This window comes from Alosa sapidissima, chromosome 10, assembly GCF_018492685.1.
Source record: "Alosa sapidissima isolate fAloSap1 chromosome 10, fAloSap1.pri, whole genome shotgun sequence".
Taxonomy (NCBI): Eukaryota; Metazoa; Chordata; class Actinopteri; order Clupeiformes; family Clupeidae; genus Alosa; species Alosa sapidissima.
The window spans coordinates 16681450-16702397 of NC_055966.1; the positions used below are offsets into that span (position 1 = coordinate 16681450).

The 20948-nt window shown below is 40.3% G+C and overlaps 1 protein-coding gene across 1 annotated transcript; it reads right to left on the reverse strand.

The window, feature by feature from the left end:
• Nucleotides 1–12198: 12198 nt before the first annotated feature.
• Nucleotides 12199–13646, reverse strand: LOC121721024. Its single transcript, XM_042107574.1, has 2 exons — nt 12981–13646; nt 12199–12792 (listed from the first exon to the last, which is right to left on the reverse strand). Exons 1-2 carry the CDS (start codon nt 13644–13646, stop codon nt 12733–12735), a joined length of 726 nt encoding a protein of 241 aa, XP_041963508.1. The 3' UTR covers nt 12199–12732.
• Nucleotides 13647–20948: the final 7302 nt, after the last annotated feature.

Consider the following 20948-nt stretch of genomic DNA (forward strand, 5'->3'; position numbering starts at 1 on the left):
CAATATTGCATTTTGATCTGTAGTTGCAATGTGTTTTATCGATCTTTTATTTTTGGATATGAAACTGATGACATGTTCCATCCAGTTCATTCTAATGCGTGCGTGGTAGGGCGGGGCAGGACGGGCAGAGGTGATTAGGTGGGGGGGCTGGCTGGCGGAGGCTGTGGCAATACTCAGCCCTGTTTCAGCCCTACAAAATCAGTTATGTTTGATGTGACACTTGTTGAAAGTGTTGATCGCGAGTGTCTGCTGAGTTCTATCTTGTCGCCATGGCTACTCCAGCCTAATCTGCTTGGCCCCCTCATTGCTGCTTGCAGCTATATTTATTATTATTATTCCTCTGCCATTGAAGTCAATGGCAGCCCATAGAACCGTCTGGCAAAAAGTTCTGAAATTTGGCACAGTGATTGGAGACAGTCCAATGATTAATTTCACCAAGTTTCATGTCGGCACCTCTAGCGCTCTAGCGCCACCAACAGGCCAAAGTTGGACTTGCGTTCATGCACGTAACTTCTGACCCGTTGACCCGATTGTCAAAAATGAGGTATCGCTGGAATCCTTGGACCAAGCTGAGTTCAACGCACCCTATGACGTCAATTTCCGCCATGATGGATTTTCCGCCATTTTGGATTTCATCAAAAACACTAAAAAGTCTTCACAGGTCACAAATTTTGTCCGATCGACACCAAACCTGACACACTTCATCTTCAGACCAAGCCTCACAAAAGTTATTCCTTTTCGTCTTCGGAACTCAAACCGTTCGCCCGTAACAGCCAATCGAAATATGCGGCGAAGCCGCCAAACAGGAAGTGAGCTCATATCTCAGCAACCCAATCATCTATCATAACCAAACTTAGTACATGGACTCAGGACCCAATCAGGGGGACGCTCAAGAAATCTGGTGACCTTTGACCTCTAGGGGGCGCTATAATTAAGAAACATGCCTTTTGGCCTGTAGCTGCTGTTGTGCTTAGAATTAAAACGCACTACTGGTGTCTGTTAATACTGTTGGAGGTCCTTAGGCCGACCCAAGCCAATTTGTGATGTCATCATAAATGATTCGGCCGCCATATTGGATTTAATCAAAAACACATAAAAATTTTCGCAGGTCACAAATTTCAGCGGATCCTCACCAAAATTGGCAGAGATCATCTTCAGACCATGCCTTATCAGTGCTTTGCTTTCTGCAAGAATTGCCAGAAGCATTCGGCTGTAACAGCCAATCGAAACTTGCGGCAAAGCCGCAATACAGGAAGTGAGCTCATATCTCAGCAACCCTTGCATGTATCAAAGCCAAACTTGGTGCATGGACTCAGGACCCAATCAGGGGGACGCTCAAGAAATCTGGTGACCTTTGACCTCAAGGGGGCGCTGTAATTAAGAAACATGCCTTTTGGCCTGTAGCTGCTGTTGTGCTTAGAATTAAAATGCAATAGTGGTGTCTGTTAATACTGTTGGAGGTCCTTAGGCCGATCCAGGCCAACTTGTGATGTCATCTTAATTGATTCGGCCGCCATATTGGATTTAATCAAAAACATCAAAAAGTTTTCACAGGTCGCAAATTTCATCTAATTTTCACCACCATTGGCACAGATCATCTTCAGACCATAACCTATGAATATCTTGCTCTCTTGAACAATTGACAAAAGCATTCGCCCGTAACCGCCAATCGAAATTGGTGGCGAAGCCGCCAAACAGGAAGTGAGCTCATATCTCAGCAACCCTGCCATGTATCATAACCAAACTTACTACATATATTCATGAACCCATTAGGAGGACGCTCAAAAACTTTGGTGACCTTTGACCTGTAGGGGGTGCTGCAATTAGCAATATTGCATTTTCATCTGTAGTTGCTTATGTGTTTTATCAATCTTTTATTTTTTGATGTGAAACTGATGACAACATGTTCCATCCAGTTCATTCTAATGCGTGCGTGGAAGGGCGGTGCGGGACGGGGTGGAACGGGCAGGGCTGATTGGGTGGGGGGGCTGGCTGGCGGAGGCAGTGGCAATACTCAGCCCTGTTTCAGCCCTACAAAGTCAGTTATGTTTTGATGTGATACTTGTTGAAAGTGTTGATCGCGGGTGTCTGCTGAGTTCTATCTTGTCGCCGTGGCTACTCCGGCCTATTCTGCTTGGCCCCCTCATTGCTGCTTGCAGCTATATTTAGGGGTCCGAGCAGCGTAGCTGCAGGACCCCTATTGTTTCTGTACCGTTCATTTTTGGCCAAAATTCTGTAAAAGTCATACTGCTGCCTAAACCGTAACTCCAAAACTCTTCAAATTTTCAGGTATGGTTACCAGTAGCCCCCTCTGCCCATAACCCAAAATTTGGGGTACTGCACCCAAAGGTGGCGCTGTTGGAAAAAAAAGTTAATTATGCTAATTTCTCCTTACCAGATTGACCTAGACTCAAAATTCTTTCATAATATTAATCTCTAAACTCAGATGCATCTTTTTGGCCCTGGTCTTATGGTCTAAAAATGTTTATTTTTGACACAATTTCATGGAAAAGCCAAACATTATAAAAAGTTTCACACTCTTCAAAAATAATCAAATCTTCACCAAAATTCTCACAGACAATGTTTAGACCAAGCCTCACAAAAGTTATGGATCAGAATTTTGATATTTTGTTCCATTTCAGAGATATAGGCTAATAAAGTTAGACCACTTAGGCCATTTTTCCTAGATCACCTATATTCCTATAAACCGTAAGTCCTAGAAACTAAACATTTTCAAGTATTGTTACCAGTACCCCCCCACTACCCATAACCCAAAATTTGGGGTACTGCACCCAAAGGTGGCGCTCTTGTCAAAAATGCTTATTTCTCCTTACCACATTGACCTAGACTCAAAATTCTTTCATGATATTAATCTCTACATTCAGATGCATCTTTTTCACCCTGGTCTTATGCTCTAAAAATGTTTACTTTTGCCACAATTTCAGAGAAAAGCCAAACATCATAAAAAGTTTCACATACTTCAAAAATTATCAAATCTTCACCAAAATTCTCACAGACAATGTTTAGACAAAGCCTCACAAAAGTTATCAAAATAATTTGGATATGTTTTTCCATTTCAGAGATATAGACCAATAAAGTTCGACCACTCAGCCCATTTCTCCTATATCACCTATATTCCTATATGAGTAATTTTTTTTCCTTGGTGAACAACCATACAACCATCATTATGTGGATACCATTAACAGTGCACATTTTCAGATCTGTACTCTTTTTTATAAAGCCCTTAATTCTATTGTCAAATGTATGCTAGGAATTGTCTTGATGTTGTGTGTTTGCCAACACACCTTTTCACCATGTGAATGTGACTGCCAAATATGTAGGATTGTCAGTGGCTCAGTGGGATAATGCCTAGTGCTGATGTTTGTTAGGTTGAGAGTTCGAATCCCTGGTAGTGCTTTAGGCTCTAGCTCGAATACTATTGGTTATTGAAGATTCACACCATTGAACAGCACCTGAATGAAATCAGGCAATCAACATACACAGTCATTAGTTGCCAAGAATCAGAACGCCGAGACACTCTGACATTTAGGGGAACTTCTTTGTTCATTATTTTTCCTTCATCATTAAGTCTATCATATTTATATTTCATCCATTAGTGTTCTTCTCTACAAATGTCTAATTGCCCCAGAATTTCAAAAAGATTTCAGGTGTACTCTTTTAGGAAAGCCCTTCATTTTATTGTCAAATGTATGCTTGGAGTTTTTCTTGTGTGTTTACCAACACACATTTTCACCATTTGAATGTGACTGCCCAATGTGTATGATTGTTAGAGGCTCAGTGGGATAATGCCTTGTACTGGTGTTTCTTAGGTTGAGTGTTCAAATCCCCATTAGAACTTCAGGATCAAGCTGCACATGCTATTGGTTATTGAAGATTCACACCATTGAACAGCACCTGAATGACATCAGGCAATCAACATACACAGTCATTAGTTGCCAAGAATCAGAACGCCGAGACACTCTGACATTTAGGGCAACTTCTTTGTTCATTATTTTTCCTTCATCGTTAAGTCTATCATATTTATATTTCATCCATTAGTGTTCTTCTCTACAAATGTCTAATTGCCCCAGAATTTCAAAAAGATTTCAGGTGTACTCTTTTAGGAAAGCCCTTCATTTTATTGTCAAATGTATGCTTGGAGTTTTTCTTGTGTGTTTACCAACACACATTTTCACCATTTGAATGTGACTGCCTAATGTGTATGATTGTTAGTGGCTCAGTGGGATAATGCCTTGTACTGGTGTTTCTTAGGTTGAGTGTTCGAATCCCCATTAGAACTTCAGGATCAAGCTGCACATGCTATTGGTTACTGAAGATTGAACAGCACCTGAATGACATCAGGCAATCAACATACACAGTCATTAGTTGCCAAGAATCAGAACGCAGAGACATTCTGACATTTAGGGCAACTTCTTTGTTCATTATTTTTCCTTCATCATTAAGTCTATCATATTTATATTTCATCCATTAGTGTTCTTCTCTACAAATGTCTAATTGCCCCAGAATTTCAAAAAGATTTCAGGTGTACTCTTTTAGGAAAGCCCTTCATTTTATTGTCAAATGTATGCTTGGAGTTTTTCTTGTGTGTTTACCAACACACATTTTCACATGTGAATGTGACTGCCCAATGTGTATGATTGTTAGTGGCTCAGTGGGATAATGCCTTGTACTGGTGTTTCTTAGGTTGAGTGTTCGAATCCCCATTAGAACTTCAGGATCAAGCTGCACATGCTATTGGTTACTGAAGATTCACACCATTGAACAGCACCTGAATGACATCAGTCAATCAACATACACAGTCATTAGTTGCCAAGAATCAGAACGCCGAGACACTCTGACATTTAGGGGAACTTCTTTGTTCATTATTTTTCCTTCATCATTAAGTCTATCATATTTATATTTCATCCATTAGTGTTCTTCTCTACAAATGTCTAATTGCCCCAGAATTTCAAAAAGATTTCAGGTGTACTCTTTTAGGAAAGCCCTTCATTTTATTGTCAAATGTATGCTTGGAGTTTTTCTTGTGTGTTTACCAACACACATTTTCACCATTTGAATGTGACTGCCCAATGTGTATGATTGTTAGTGGCTCAGTGGGATAATGCCTTGTACTGGTGTTTCTTAGGTTGAGTGTTCGAATCCCCATTAGAACTTCAGGATCAAGCTGCACATGCTATTGGTTATTGAAGATTCACACCATTGAACAGCACCTGAATGACATCAGCCAATCAACATTCACACTCATCAGTTGTCAAGAATCACAATGCCGAGACACTCTATGACATTCAGGGGAACTTCTTTGTTTACTATTTTTCCTTCATCATAAAGTCTATCATATTTATATTTCATCCATTAGTATTCTTCTCTACAAATGTCTTATTGCCCTAGAATTTCAAAAAGTTTTCAGGTGTACTCTTTTAGGAAAGCCCTTCATTTTATTGTCAAATGTATGCTTAGAGTTTTTCTTGTTGTGTGTTTACCAATACACATTTTCACGATGTGAATGTGACTGGTCGACATGTAGGCTTGACAGTGGCTCAGTGAGATAATGCCTTGTACTGGTGATCCTTAGGTTGAGAGTTCAAATCCCACTTGAAGCATTAGTGTTAGAATACTGTTGGGTTGTGGATGTTAGCATACTACAATAGAATGCTGTTGGGTTGTGGAGGTTAACACACTATTACATTACAGCTACTTGTCAATATGGACTTGTAGTGTAACTGTATAATTATAGGCTGTTTTTCTTATTGACTCCGACACAGCTGTAGCCTATAATTATTTGTTATTCTTATAATATTTGTCATTTCTTATACATATTTAGTCGGCTCTTCCACTTGACAGAACAACTCTGTATCGGTTAAGGATGTCACGCATGAAACAATGCTGCAGAAACACGAAAATACGACTTTGAGTTTAGTAGGCTATCATTTTCAGTTCCTGTTTATCTATTGCACGATGGGTAATAATTTAAAGGAATCGTGTTGCAGTCTTGTAAATAGTGACCCTGCAAGATCCCTAGTCATTGCAAAATCATAGTCTGTGACTTAAAACTCTACTACTTGTCTTTAGATGTGAGAGGGTCTGAGACTGTAGTCTTTCAAAAATCTTTTCCAAATCTTTGCAAATCTTTCCAAAGTCTGTCAGCGTAAGGAGGGCTTGTGGTGAAAGTGCTGTGGAGAAATTGCAGGATCTAACCTAACCACACCCAGTTTACCTGCTGGGAAACCCTGTAGCTCCGGAGCAGGGGCTCAGACCAGGATAAATTGTTTGCTCGCCCTCAGTTCCCTCTTTTGTTCATCTCAACCCAGCACTCCAGTGTGTCCTGCTTTGTGTGCGTCTTTGAGTTCACGTAAGTCATCACTTTAATGACCCTCACTATGACTTTTGTGATGTTTATCAGTTTGTAGAGTAGCTCTGCCATCATGTGTAAAGTTAAGGTCTTTGTTTGTTGGTTTGGTGTGTTGGAGTCCCATGTGAGATGATTAGGTGATGTTGGTTGACTTGGGATGTCAAGTATTGTTTAGTTGTACCTTATATAGCCATATGATTTCAGTTTATTGTTCAAATGTCAATTGGTTTGTTTGTGAGTTGGGATCTGTACTGATTTACCCCATTTCACTGATTACTCCATTTTTTGTTTGTTTCCTCTTTGATGCAGCACACATACAAGTAAAGAACAAAAGAACAGATGAATTGAAACTCAAATAAAGTTCACTTGTGTTGCACCGAAACCTGCCATCTCCGTGTCATCACTTCATACCATTGAGCCTTCTGACCGAGGCTCTGCCTGCTCGCCACACACTCACTCTACCTCGACCCACATCGCCCCCTACAGTTCCTTCAGCTGGGTTGTGGAGGTTAGCATACTAGAATAGAATACTGTTAAGAATACTGTTGGGTTGTGGAGGTTAGCACACTATAACGTTACAGCTACTTGACAGGACTTGTCGTGCAAGGCAAGTATAACTGCATAATTATAGGTTGTTCATCTTATTGACTCCAACACAGAACCCACCCCCACCCCCCTTCACCTACCACCACAAATACAATTCAATTCTGTGGGAAACACTGCCTTCCATTAACAGACGCTTCATCTTATCCATGACAAATGCATAGTCCTGTAGAATAGAGTATTGTTAGAATACTATTGAGTTGTGGAGATTAGCGCACTAGAATACTACTGTTAGAATACTGTTGGGTTGTGGAGGTTAGCACACTAGAATAGGGTATTGTTAGAATACTATTAGGTTGTGGAGGTTAGCACACTATAACGTTACAGCACAGGGTAATCCTAATTTTATGCATCAAATTTATTCCAATCCAACTCAAAAGTTTTGAACAACACAAAGTGAAGGTTTTATCCAGATCAAAACCAAGAATAGATTATGTGATCTAATCCAATTTCAGGATCCTTGTTTCCCTTTGAACAAGCCATTTTCAAGATTTGATCCAATCCGATAGCCGAAATCCGATAACCGAAATCCGATCACGTTTCTTTTGAACAATTGGGCCCAAACAATCAAAGCATATGTAAAACTAAAAAGCTATGCTACCTCATGTTCGTTTTGCTCGGACCCCGTAAATCACCGCTTGCGGTTATATTTGGGGGCCAAGCAGCGAAGCTGCGAAGCCCCATTGTGTTTCTATGATTTCTTACTATTATTATTATTATTTAACATCTTTCTTCCGCCATGGGAGTCTATGGCAGCCCATAGAACCGTCTGGTAAAAAGTTGTGAAATTTGGCACACTGATTGGGGACAGGCCAATAATTAATTTCACCAAGTTTCATGTCGGCTCCTCCAGCGCTCTAGCGCCACCAACAGGCCAAAGTTGGACGTGCGTTCACGCACGTAACTTTTGACCTGTTGATCCGATTTTGAAAAATGAGGTACCGTTGGAATCCTTGGACCAAGCCGAGTTCAACGCACCCTATGACGTCATTTTCCGCCATGATGGATTTTCCGCCATATTGGATTTTAGTGAAAGTGAAACTAAAACTTCACAGGTCACAAATTTTGTCCGATCGTCACCAAACTTGACACACATGCTCTTCAGACCAAGCCGCACAAAAGTTATTCCTTTTCGTCTTCGGAAATCAAACCGTTCGCGCGTAACAGCCAATCGAAATTTGCGGCGAAGCTGCCAAACAGGAAGTGAGCTCATATCTCAGCAACCCATTCATCTCTCATAACCAAACTTAGTCCATGGACTCAGGACCCAATCAGGGGGACGCTCAAGAAATCTGGTGACCTTTGACCTCTAGGGGGCGCTGTAATTAAGAAACATGCCTTTTGGCCTGTAGCAGCAGTTGTGCTTAGAATTAAAACGCACTAGTGGTGTCTGGTACTACTGTTCATGGTCCTTAGGCCGACCCAGGCCAACTTGTGGTGTCATCGTAATTGATTCGGCCGCCATATTGGATTTAATCAAAAACACGAACAAGTTTTCACAGTTCACAAATTTCATCTGATTTTCACCAAAATTGGCACAGACCATCCTCAGACCATGCCTTATCACTGCCTAATTTTCTGGAATTATTGACAGAAGCATTGGCCCGTAACGGGCAATCAAAATATGTGGCGAAGCCGCCAAACAGGAAGTGATTTCATATCTCAGCAACGCTTTCATGTATCAAAACCAAACTTAGTACATGTACATCAGACCCCATCGGGAGGACGCTCAAGAAATTTGGTGACATTTGACCTCTAGGGGGCTCCGTAATTGACAAAAATGCATTTTGGCCAGTAGTTGCTGATGCGCATTATTTTGCAATGGAAGTCAATGGCAGCCTATAGAACCGTCTGGTAAAAAGTTATACAATTTGGCACACTAATTGGGGACAGTCCAATAATTCATTTCACCAAGTTTCATGCCGGCACCTCAAGCGCTCTAGCGCCACCAACAGGCCAAAGTTGGACGTGCGTTCACGCACGTAACTTTTGACCTGTTGATCCGATTTTGAAAAATGAGGTACCGTTGGAATCCTTGGACCAAGCCGAGTTCAACGCACTCTATGACGTAATTTTCCGCCATGATGGATTTTCCGCCATTTTGGATTTCATCAAAATCACTTAAAACGTATCAGAGGTCACACATTTTGTCCGATCGACACCAAACTTCATAGATATCATCTACCGACCATGCCTCATTAATGCATTGCTTTTTGTCTTCGGAACTAAAACCGTTCGCGCGTAACAGCCAATCGAAATTTGCAGCGAAGCCGCCAAACAGGAAGTGAGCTCATATCTCAGCAACGCTTTCATGTATCAAAACCAAACTTAGTACATGGCCCTCAGGACCAACCAGGAGGATGCTCACGAAATTTGGTGACCTTTGACCTCTAGGGGGCTCTGTAATTGGCAAAAATGTATTTTGGCCTGTAGTTGCTGTTGTGCTTAGAATTAAAATGGGCGAATGGGGCGCTGCAATGATGTCATATCTTTGTAAGGCTTTCATGTATCTAAACCAAACTTGACTCATAGTGTTATGAAACCATCCTGATGATGCATAACTGACCTCATCAGGGGGACGCTCAAGAAATTTGGTGACCTTTGACCTCTAAGGGGCTCTGCCATTAAGAAACATGCCTTTTGGCCTGTAGCTGCTGTTGTGCTTAGAATTAAAACACACTAGTGGTGTCTGGCAATACTGTGGAAGGCCCTTAAGTCGACAGAGGACAACTTGTGACATCAACGTAATTGATTCGGCTGCCATATTGGATTTATCAATACATTACTTTCTGGAACAATTGACGAAAGCATTCGCCTGTAACAGCCAATCGACATTGGTGGCGAAGCCGCCAAACAGGAAGTGAGCTGATATCTTAGCAACCCTTTCAGGTATCAAAACAATTCTTGGTACATGGACTAAGGACCTAATTAGAATGATGCTCAAGAAAAATGGTGACCTTTTGGTTGCTGCAATTAGCAAAAATGCATTTTGTCTTGTAAATATTGATGTGTTTGGAATTACAACTTACAAGGAATGTCTATTAACACATTGAGTACCAAAAATGCAGAATTGCGTTTTTTGTTCCCATGAGTTGAGTGGCAAAAATGCAATATTGCGTTTTTAGCTTTTATTTTTTATTACAAAAATAAACACTCTAACACACCTTATGTGTTATTTGGGTAACTATCGAAAACTCATGAAAATGCACAATCTGGACATTTTATCAGGACATTAACTTAAAATTCTGTTTTTTATGGTTGTTGCTTTGGGTTGAATCAGTGACACATGCACGTCAGGTCAAAACCAAGCCATTTTCGTGGGTTTGTCACTAGGTGGCAGTCTCGCCAGGTCACTTCCTGGAAACTTTACAGGCAACACTTCAAACACATCAAAGACGATAAATCTCCAGGGCAATTCCATGGAAAATTACATTTTTGTAACATCCATAACGCCAATAAAATGTGATGGTATGGTATGATGTGAATGATTACATGAAATTTGAGCATTTGCTATGTTTGGCTGAAGAATGTAAATGAGAAAAAATGCACAAAAAATGAATGTTATCATTCACAGCATACAAATGCCAAGGCATTTAACTGGCATTATGGATGTGACAAAAAGTCAATTTTCCATGGAATTGCCCTCCACTAGCCACTGTTTAGCTTGGGATTTCTTAGGAACAGAAGCATGTAGAAATAAACGGTTTGTACAGACTGAGAGCTTAATGTCTTGCCTTTCAAACGAGCTATAGCATGTGTCCATAGCTATAACATAGAATACGCTGTGGCTCTACACAATCGTCAACAATGATCTAGATTGCTGGCACTCTGGGCCAAAGCTTCTGAAAACAGCGTGGCATTCAAAGTGTTAGTACTCTTGGAGTTCCTAAGGCTAACACATACCAACTTGTGACCTCAACATAAATGATCTTGCCACCATCTTAGATTTTGTTCAAAACGCGAAAACATTTTCACAAGTCACAGCTTTTGTCTGTTTGTGAAGTTGGCACAGACAATCTTCAGACTGAGCCTTACATATGTCTTGATTTTTGAAGCCATATTCAGAAGTGTTCAGAACCATATTTAGAACACAGCCAATCAAACAGGAAGTCAGCTCATATCATAGCAACCCTTTCATGTATCAAAACCAAAGGCTGAAGGCTAAAGAAATTTGATGACCTTTCACCTATAGAGGGCACTGCAATTTGCAGAAATGCGTTTTGGCTTGTAAGGCTTCATGTGTTTGCATTTAAATCTTCCTTGCTATTGAAAAAGGCTGGCTGACATGTGGCAATGTTTGATGTCAATGCAATTTAGGTTGATAACTGTTTATGTATAAGAATGTAAAACTTGTGTGAATGTATTTATTCGTATATTCATTTAAAAATTCACTGAGTACTCAAAGTCTTTGTTGAGTAAATAGAAATATATGCAAAAAACATTTGTACTTTATTAATCACAATTTCATAATAGCATAGCTAGTGATGTGTAATTCAATCAATTTACATAGATTTTACAATCTTACAATCTCAAAATTTACATAGATTTTACAATCTTACAATCTCAAAATGTAGGCTAGTTAATCCCAGAGTGTACTTAGTCTGTTAACTTTCAGGGTTATGGACTAAAAGTCATTACTGCAGTCATTGATAATCTGCTACAACTCTGTGGTAGACAAAACCATCTTTAAATATGTGTTGTGATCAAAGTTGTCAAACTTTTTGTCATGTGATTCACATCATTACATGTTTTCTATGTTTAATATATTAACATCTTAACATATTTTCTGAATTATGCTGGTTTGTTATCAAAACATTATTAACAATAAGTGTTCCAATTGAAGAGGTATAAATTGCATGATGTTATGCAAATAAATACCCTGAAAACTAACCTCCTAGATATAGTATGAGACATTTATTTAGAAGTTTTATTTATTTAGATACAGTAGTATGACATTTATTTAGAAGTATTGTATTCAATTTAATGGAAGAAATAGAAAGCACCACATAAAACAATCCTGGAACAAAAAGCAAAGATATCCAAAATAGTAACAAATAAAACTGAGAAAAAACATGAAGTCATTAAATACCCATTACTTCTATTTCCCTTGTACAAAGTACAAAGCCAACGAAATGCAGTTTGCGTCTTGCGTCAGAAAAGTGCAATGTTATAAACAAAGTATAGAAAGGTGGGGCATAGGCAGGACAAGAAAATGCAGGGTAGACAGTAGTATGCAGTTTGTTTACATAAGGCGGTTTATAATAATATAAATTAGATATAAATATGTGCAGTGTATTAGCAGTTACTTTATAAGAGCAGAATAAATAAGGCTATATGATATGAATAAATATGGCTATGTGATATGAACATATGCTAATAATCTACAGCACAAAGTCAATATTCTTAACCGGGCTTGTCAGCTCTTAGTCAGTAGATGGCCCCATGTACAACTCATTACTATTTGTAATGTTGTCCTGTAGTGCTGTTGTAGATTGCCAAGATCAGCTATGAGCCTCAGCAGGTGACAAGGCTGGTGAGGATCCATGAACCTCAAGGCACTGTGACAAGTACAAGTCCGTCTGCACCACCACAACCACCAAGCGAAAAAGAAGATGAGTCTCAGCAGGCTCTCCGTCTGGTACAGGTAGTTCGATAGGCTGCGTGACTTGTGAATGTCCATGAGCCTCAACAGTCCTAACCATTGGTGTGTCCCATGGAACAGACGTATGGAGCAGTTCTGTGCATACCTGTAGCAGTGGTCACACCACAGCTTTGAAACATCTCAGAAGGTATATTCTTTGAAACTGGGCAAACATTATCTGTAAGGTAATTTTAGAGCAGTTGTACATTTACAATAAAGGTATACATTATTTTGTCCTACAGGTTTAAGAAAGCAAAATGTCTATTCATTAACAGTGTATAAAATGTAGGCTACATCCTACTAAAATATGCATAAACATTTAGATTGCATCTTTTGGAGAAAGAAAAGCACAGATACTCACTTAACCTGATAAGATCTTGATAGGCTGAGTTGTTGGTGGATGTCCGTGATCCTCAGCAGGCCTTGTGATTGGTGCAGGTCTCTCACAAGGCTGCGTTCCTGGAGGATGTGACCGGTGCTGTACATTACGAAGGCTACGTTGCTGGCTGGTGTCCGTGAACCACAGCAGGACTGGTGCAGGTCACTCGGAAGGCTGCATGGCTGGCAGATGTCCGTCATCCGCAGCAGGCTCTGTGACTGGTGCAGTTCATTGATCCTCAATCCGCAGCAAGACTGGTGCAGGTCACTCGGAAGGCTGCGTTGCTGGTGGATGTCCGTGATCCTCAGCAGGCCCTGTGTCTGGTGCAGGTCACTCGAAAGGCTGCGTTGCTGGCAGGTGTCCGTCATCTGAAGCAGGCTCTGTGACTGGTGCAGTTCATTGGGAAGGCTGCGATGCTGGTGGATGTCCGTGATCCGCAGCAGGACTGGTGCAGGCCGCTCGGAAGGCTGCGATGCTGGCAGATGTCCGTGATCCGCAGTAGGACTGGTGCAGGCCGCTCGGAAGGCTGCGTTACTGTCTTGTTTTTTTTTAATCCAAATGGTACTCTTCTGAATGTTTCCTCTCAATTTGCCCCCTTTACACATCAGCTGCCTCCAGAAAGCGTGTTTACTCACATGCTTCTCTGATTGCATTGCTGTCCATGGCATTCATGTCATTCAAATGCCCTAGTGCTGGTGGCAACTCCACCAATAAAACTGAGAAAATGCAAAAACATGTAGTCATTTAAGCCCTAATTACTTCTATTTCCCTTGTATTACTAAATGGTTCTATAATAATCTACAGCACAAAGTCAATCTTCTTAACTGGGCTTGTCCACCCTTAGTCAGTAAATAGCCACATCTACAGCTCATTGTCCTTTGTAACGCTGTCCTGTAGTGCTGTTGTAGATTGCGAAGATTAGGTACATGAGCCTCAGCAGGTGAGGGTACATAAGCCTCAACAGGCACTGTGACAAGTACAAGTCCCTCTGCACCACCACAACCACCAATGGAAAAGGAGGATGAGTCTCAGCAGGCTCTCCATCTGGTACAGGTAGTTCAATAGGCTGCGTGGCTTGTGAATGTCCTTGAGCTCAGCTGTCCTCACGATTGGTGTGTCCCATGGAATAGACACATGGACACGTTCTGTCACACCACAACTCTGAAGGTATATTCTTTGAAACCTAGGCAAACATTATCTGTAAGGTGATTTTGGAGCAGATGTAAATTTACAATAAAAGTAAACATTCTTTTGTTCCACATGTGTAAGAAAGCGAAATATCTCAACTATTCATTAACATTGTATAACATATACATCCTACTAAAATATGCATAAACATTTAGATTGCATCTTTTGGAAAAAGAAAAACACGGATACTCACATAACCTGATAAAATCTTGATAGGATTGCTGGTGGATGTCCGTGATCGTCAGCAGGCCCTGTGTCTGGTGCAAGTCACTCGGAAGGCTGCATGGCTGGCAGATGTCTGTCATTTGCAGCAGGCTCTGTGACTGGTGCAGTTCATTGGGAAGGCTGCGTTGCTGGCGGATGTCCGTGATCCGCTGCAGGACCGGTGCAGGCCGCTCGGAAGGCTGCGATGCTGGCAGATGTCCGTGATCCGCAGTAGGACTGGTGCAGGCCGCTCGGAAGGCTGTGAAGCTGGGCCTGGGCCAACATTTTCTGTATGGTCATTTGAGAGCAGATGTACATTTACAATAAAAGTCTACATGCTATACACAGGTGAAATAAAGCAGCATGTCTTTTTCTTAAAGTTCACATCCTGTCAAATATGGATGAATCAGAATTAGGATGCCTGTCTTTCAAAAAATGTACAGTTAAATATAATGGGTACTCACATAAAGTCGATATGCCAGAAGATCTGATGACAGCATTTTCAACTCCACACCTCTGAAGTGGTTGGTTCAGTTTTGTCTTACAAATGCATTCAGTCCATTGTATTGTGGTGGTTAAATGTACAGATCCAGCAGTAAAATTTAGCAATATGTTAGTGAAGATTCCATATATACCATTATGAAATGAAATGTATAGAGCATCAGTAACTCTTCTGATATAACATCAATAACTCTTCCTTCTTTTTCCTTTTTTGTAATTATCCATGCCAAAACATACTTCACAATAATTCACAATAATATAACAAAACAAAACAAATTAAAAATAGTTCATGCAATATCAACAAGTAAAGTAACATGTTACACACCATCTAAATTACAATCCTTGGTGTGGTAACAAAATACTTATAGTACAGTCACAGCTAAAACAAATCAGTCCCACACAAAAGAACAGCCTAATACAAAACCAGGTCCAAATGAAAAACTTAAAACTTGAAAAACTTAAAATTTAAACCATTAAATATGTCTTATTTCAGGTAGTTGTACAGGACTAATGGCTGGACATTGTCCTGGGTTGATTAAGTAGCCAACTGAATTGTCCTCACCCAATCTAAAACTTAGAAACAAAAACAAACTTTCTTCTTTAAATTCTGCATGTCAAAAAATAGCATTTTTTACATAAACAAAATAATTATCTAAAGTCTGTCAATATATTGTCACATTTGTACATGAAATGATCAACTGATGCGTATTTGAACTACTTTAACAATGCAATTTAGTTTGATTTACCATGTGTATTAGACCCTGTTTACAGAACTGCATACCGCCACTGCAAGTGGACAGTGCTAAATATGTAAATGACTTCTAACATGCAGTGTCATCACTCAAACAAAAATGGTAAGGTGTTCAGTTCAATTGGTATGAAAGATATACACAGTGCTAAGATGCACCTGTCAGTCTCGGCAGACATAGAAATCACTGTGTAGTCCCACACAGGAATATAGCTGTTGTTGCTGTCTTTTTTTTTAATCCAAATGGTATTTTTCTGAATTTGTCCTCTGAATTTGACTCCTTTACACATCACCTGTCTCCAGCAAACATGTTTACTCACATGCTTCTCTCAGCAAATTGCATTGCTGTCCATGGCTTTCATGTCCTTCAAATGCCCTGGTGCTGGTGGCAACTCCACCAACCAGAATGTCCTTGGAGAACCTGCCCTTTTCCAAGAAATATTGATGTTGCAGCGAGATGTAGGCTGGGCCTCTGACCTGTGTTATCTTAAAGGCAACAGAACTGATCCCACAGTAAATGACAGAGATTGTCTGTAATCAGCACTATTTAAGTGATCTTGTACATGTGGTATCATGACTTTACTGTGCCAAAGCATATGTCATTAAGACAACAATAAGGGTGAAGCAGGAACAGTTTTTGTGTCACACTACTGTATATGTTGAAAACTGTGAGTTAGGTGCAAATTGGTGGTGATTTGGACACCTTTGATATGCATGATAAATAGCAATGGAATGACTGTCCACTTGGTATAATTCCATAATTAATGAAAATGGTGACCAAAAAAGTTCCCTGTATAGGGGCCATTTTCCAAAAGAAGTTACACTTTTTGTTTTCTTTCTCTGTTTTTTAACCATTCTTACACAATCTTGAGACAATTCATTTATACACAATTTATTCTTTCACTTCATTGAAGATTGAAGGTATTGTTGTCCTTTAACCCAGTGTTACAATAATAATACCAGTCTTTAACTGACTGTAATATCTGTAAAATAATATGGTTAATTTGATTTTACTGCACTGAAATTGAACAGCTGTGTTTGCTGTTATTGACTGTCTTAACTATAATTAACTGATAATGTTAAGGTTCACAATAACGGTAAAGATAAAAACATTCATTACGATATATGTGTTATGTCCATTCATTATAACTTTAATTTGGACTCTTGTTAGCATTTAAAGCATTACACATAACTTGGTGTAATGGTGGTGTAATACAACCAAAATGAAATAATTTGACAAACATTAACAAGACATATAGCTTAAAATGCTTGAAACAATTAAAGAACGATCCACTGACTTAAAAAAAATCACCTAGATAATAAATCAACTGTATTGTTTTCTGATATTTACACATTCATCTGTATATCTTTACCGTTATTTGCAACTTCTTTTGGAAAATGGCCCCTATACCCCTCCCATGCCCTGCAAGGAGCCGTCCAGTGTATGCTCTCTCCTTGCCACCACCCACCCACCCATCATAACCCCGCTCAGCGGACGGACTATGGAGTAAACTCATAATGACATCATAACATACCCAGAATATAAATACTTACCTATTCAAAGACAAATATCATTAATTGCAGAAAACATTACAACAGTGAGATCAGTATTGCTTCATGAAAACTGTAGTATGTCTGCACAACTTCAACAACAACATCTTCTGTGCCTTTAATGTAAACATGATCTATTAATGTACCTTTTTCAGTTGTAGCTGCTTGCACGTGCTGATTGTATCCATGCCGTTCCAATAACTTTAGAATTGTAGAAGATACGAAGATGTCCTCATTGAAGTCTCCCATGATGAGCTTTCTCCCTGGATACTTCTCAAGTTCAAAAATGACCTGTAATAACTGCTCTCGAAACATGTCAATCTTATAAGAGCTGGGCCTGTACAACACAGCAGCAGTCAAATTTGCATGAGGTATTTCAAAATACAGACATTCCAAATTGCATCTTTCTGGAATTGACACCTGCACATCAATGTTTTCTGAACAATACACACCAACTCCACCTCTTTGTTGTTGTTTCAGCGCTGCAAAGGCTGGCTCGGAGTCATCGTAACAGTTCCCCCTCGGATTGTGTTTGAAGACGTATCCTGGAAGTTGTGGCTCTTCATCAGTGTCTACATTGAGCCATGTCTCTGTTAAGCAAATACAGTCAGCATTCATGAGGGCTTTATGGGATTGAACATCCTGAATGTGAGCATTCAAACTCTGCACATTGTGAAGTGCTACTGTGCACACAGGGTTCATGTTGGATGAAACAGACATTCCAAAGTTAAACTCAGGCAAGCTTTTCATAGCCGAATCTACTTTGTTATCACAAAATATGGCAGATTCTTTGAAGTCCTCAATTATCAGCCCACCAAGAGTTCTCACGCGACTCAACGCAACATATGCTTGCCCTGGAGCAAAGATCTTCTTGAGTGATACAACAGCCCTTTCAACAGTAAGCCCTTGACATTTATGTACAGTTACTGACCAGGCCAGGCTAATCGGCAGTTGCCTTCGTACACCACCATTATTAGCCACTTGTTCCTCTTGCACTTCCACTATCGTTGAACGTTCGGAAACCCTTTTTGCTTTTGACCTCTGGATCTTTCCTACATTAGGGTCTTCAAACTCCACATGGATAGCTGCAGGCATGTCATCGTCTTGTTGACTTTGAATGATTTCCACGACTGTACCACATGCTCCGTTGACAAGGCCATCAGACACATCTATATTTTTCTTCAACATGACCCTTGCTCCAACACCCAACGAAACACATTTAGGCAAGCAAGAGTTGAAAACTTTTGTGTGAAAGCCAACTTTCCGTTCCATTCTTCCAGTTTTGGGATTTCGGACAAAGTCTTGAGCACGTATGCTGATTGCGTCTGGGCAGATGTCTTGCAGTCTCTTCACGTTATATTCATCAACCTCCGCATTTGTAGCATACACATGAATGTCTGTAGATTCTTCACCAGTTTCACGCTGCCTCAGTGTGAGAACATCACAGTCGGTGAGAGGTTCGTTCTTTTTACGGACTCTGAGACGATTAAGCATTTCCGCAAATGCTGCATTTTCTTGTCTAACAACTTTAGTCAGTTCTGCAACCTCAAAGTTATTGTCCCACAGGTTGGCTCCTTTGTTTTCAGCAAAAAGAGGTGTGCCTTTCACAGGCTTGAGTTGGAAAAAATCACCCACACAAATCAGGGAAACTTTTGCAAACAAGGAATAATCACCAGTCTGCTTGATTTGACGCAGTCTACCATGAATGTAGGCCAAAAGACGGTGGTCGACCATGGACACTTCATCAATGATCAGTATTTGCAAGCTGCCCATTTTGGTTCGCAAAGAATTGACTTTCTCATCACCTAGTGGTTGATATGGCAGTTTGACATTTGCACCGATGGAGAATGTATTGTGAATTGTTGCAGCGCCAATGTTATATGCAGCCACTCCTGTAGGTGCTGTTAGAAGCACAGTGAGGTCCTCAGGATTTTCAGCAATCTGTGACAACAGCCTGGTAGATTCGTAATGTATCGCTTTGATTAAATGGCTTTTCCCCGTTCCTGCTCCACCAGTAATGAATAGTCGCAATGGTTCAGGATTTTGTCCAAACAGTTTCTGCAAACACCACTTACGAACAGCATAGAATATGGCAGACTGTTCTTCATTTAATGATCGTAATAAATGCAATGCATCTTGTCTGGGCATTGACACATGATTTGTTTCCAAAGTGCATGTAGTCTGTGGGTTTGCTGTCAGGTCAGGAATGAGTTTGTCATCATCATCACCTTCATCATCTACAACTTTTTCTTTCATCAGATCCAAACAACGAAGACGTTCCCTTTCTGTTTCAGGACATATCTGAGCCCAGGCATCTTCTAAATCAAATTTGTCTTCCAGCAACTGTTTAGCTCTGTCAATCTCATCACTTTCTTTTTCAAATAAAGCTTTGTTGGTATCCACAATCGACTGCACTCTTTGAACATCAACACCACATTTCACTGCACCATTTTTATAGAAATCCTCATATGTATCAAACTGGGGCGGTTTGAGGTGACAGTCTTCATAGTAAGGCAGAAACAGTTGCAGCAACGAATGGAAGTACTTTTCGGGGTTTTTTGTGGGAGAAAATCTGGGATACCTCACAACAGCAGGTTCAGTTCGGGTCCTTCGTTTCACAAAGCCACAGTTGTTGTTGAGCTGTATTATGTCATGTGAATCTCTTTCAGTTGGAACCTGTGACTTTGATAGAACTCTGTATTCAGAACAAAAACTGGCCAGACATAAATCCTCAAATTGTGCATTCTGGGGTCTGCTCTTATACCTCTCAATCACATTGGTCATCCAAATGCTGCTTTCATCATTACACTGTTGGAATTGGGCTTTATTTTGGAGGACGTGCAACGGTAAACTCATCCTAACAGGGTTATCACCAACTGGAATGAACTGTACGTCACGAGAGCATTCTTTCAAGTGCATATGTGTTAATCGATACACTGCCTCTTGGGCTGAAACTTCTCTGTTGTGTAGGTAAACACTTCCAAGCTGTTTGAATGCTGCTTTTGCATCAAGGTTGCCATTCATTGACTCATCTTGGGCACGTTGTAAGAGCAAACCCATTTCTTGTTCTGCTTTTGTGATGTACGACAGTATGTAGACCACAACTGAAAAGGCATCTGTGACATACTGGATATCCATATTGCCTTGCCAAGCACGGAGTAAGTCTTTGTTGTACTGGTTCACCCAAATGTCTCCAGGATTTCGTTTCAGGACAATGCTTTTCTTTTTGGAACATATGTTGTACGCCTTTTCAAACAAACCTTGATCTATCCCAAGAGACTCAAAAAATGCATCGGCTGTATCAAAATTCATGTCAGGCATGGTCAACGCAGTTTTAACATTCTTTATTATTGCACTAGCACTTGTATTGGCATCATTGCCGTTCAAATCCTCACAGTTACCGCCTCTTGTGATGAAAGTACAGGTTGATGGTGGCCGTGGGAAATTGAACCTGCACACTGTGTTTTTCTTCCGGCAAGTCTTAGAGTGTCTTGTGCTGTGCCTCTGTACGCTGCTTACAACGTCGTAGAGCTCTGCATCTGTTTCTGGTGGCATTTCACAGGTGATGTATGTATCTATGAACTGTGCCACTTCATCATCACTCTCTTTATCAATCTTGGGAGCATTTTCAACCCAAAAAAGACAGTGGACATGAGGAGAATCACGCTGTTGAAATTCAACACGATAAAAGTAGTCCTTTATTTTCCCTATGGGTTCTGCTGGCGACATGATTATATCACGGAGAAAGCAATGCCATCTGTGA

What these genes read in the sequence shown, in the direction of transcription:
- LOC121721024 (XM_042107574.1), bottom strand. Translation starts at nt 13,646, where the DNA reads ATGCAATCAGAGAAGCATGTGAGTAAACACGCTTTCTGGAGGCAGCTG. An exon ending in GCCTATCAAGATCTTATCAG is followed by an intron (nt 12,793 to 12,980) that starts GTTAAGTGAGTA and finishes ATTACCTTACAG; the next exon opens with ATAATGTTTGCCCAGTTTCA.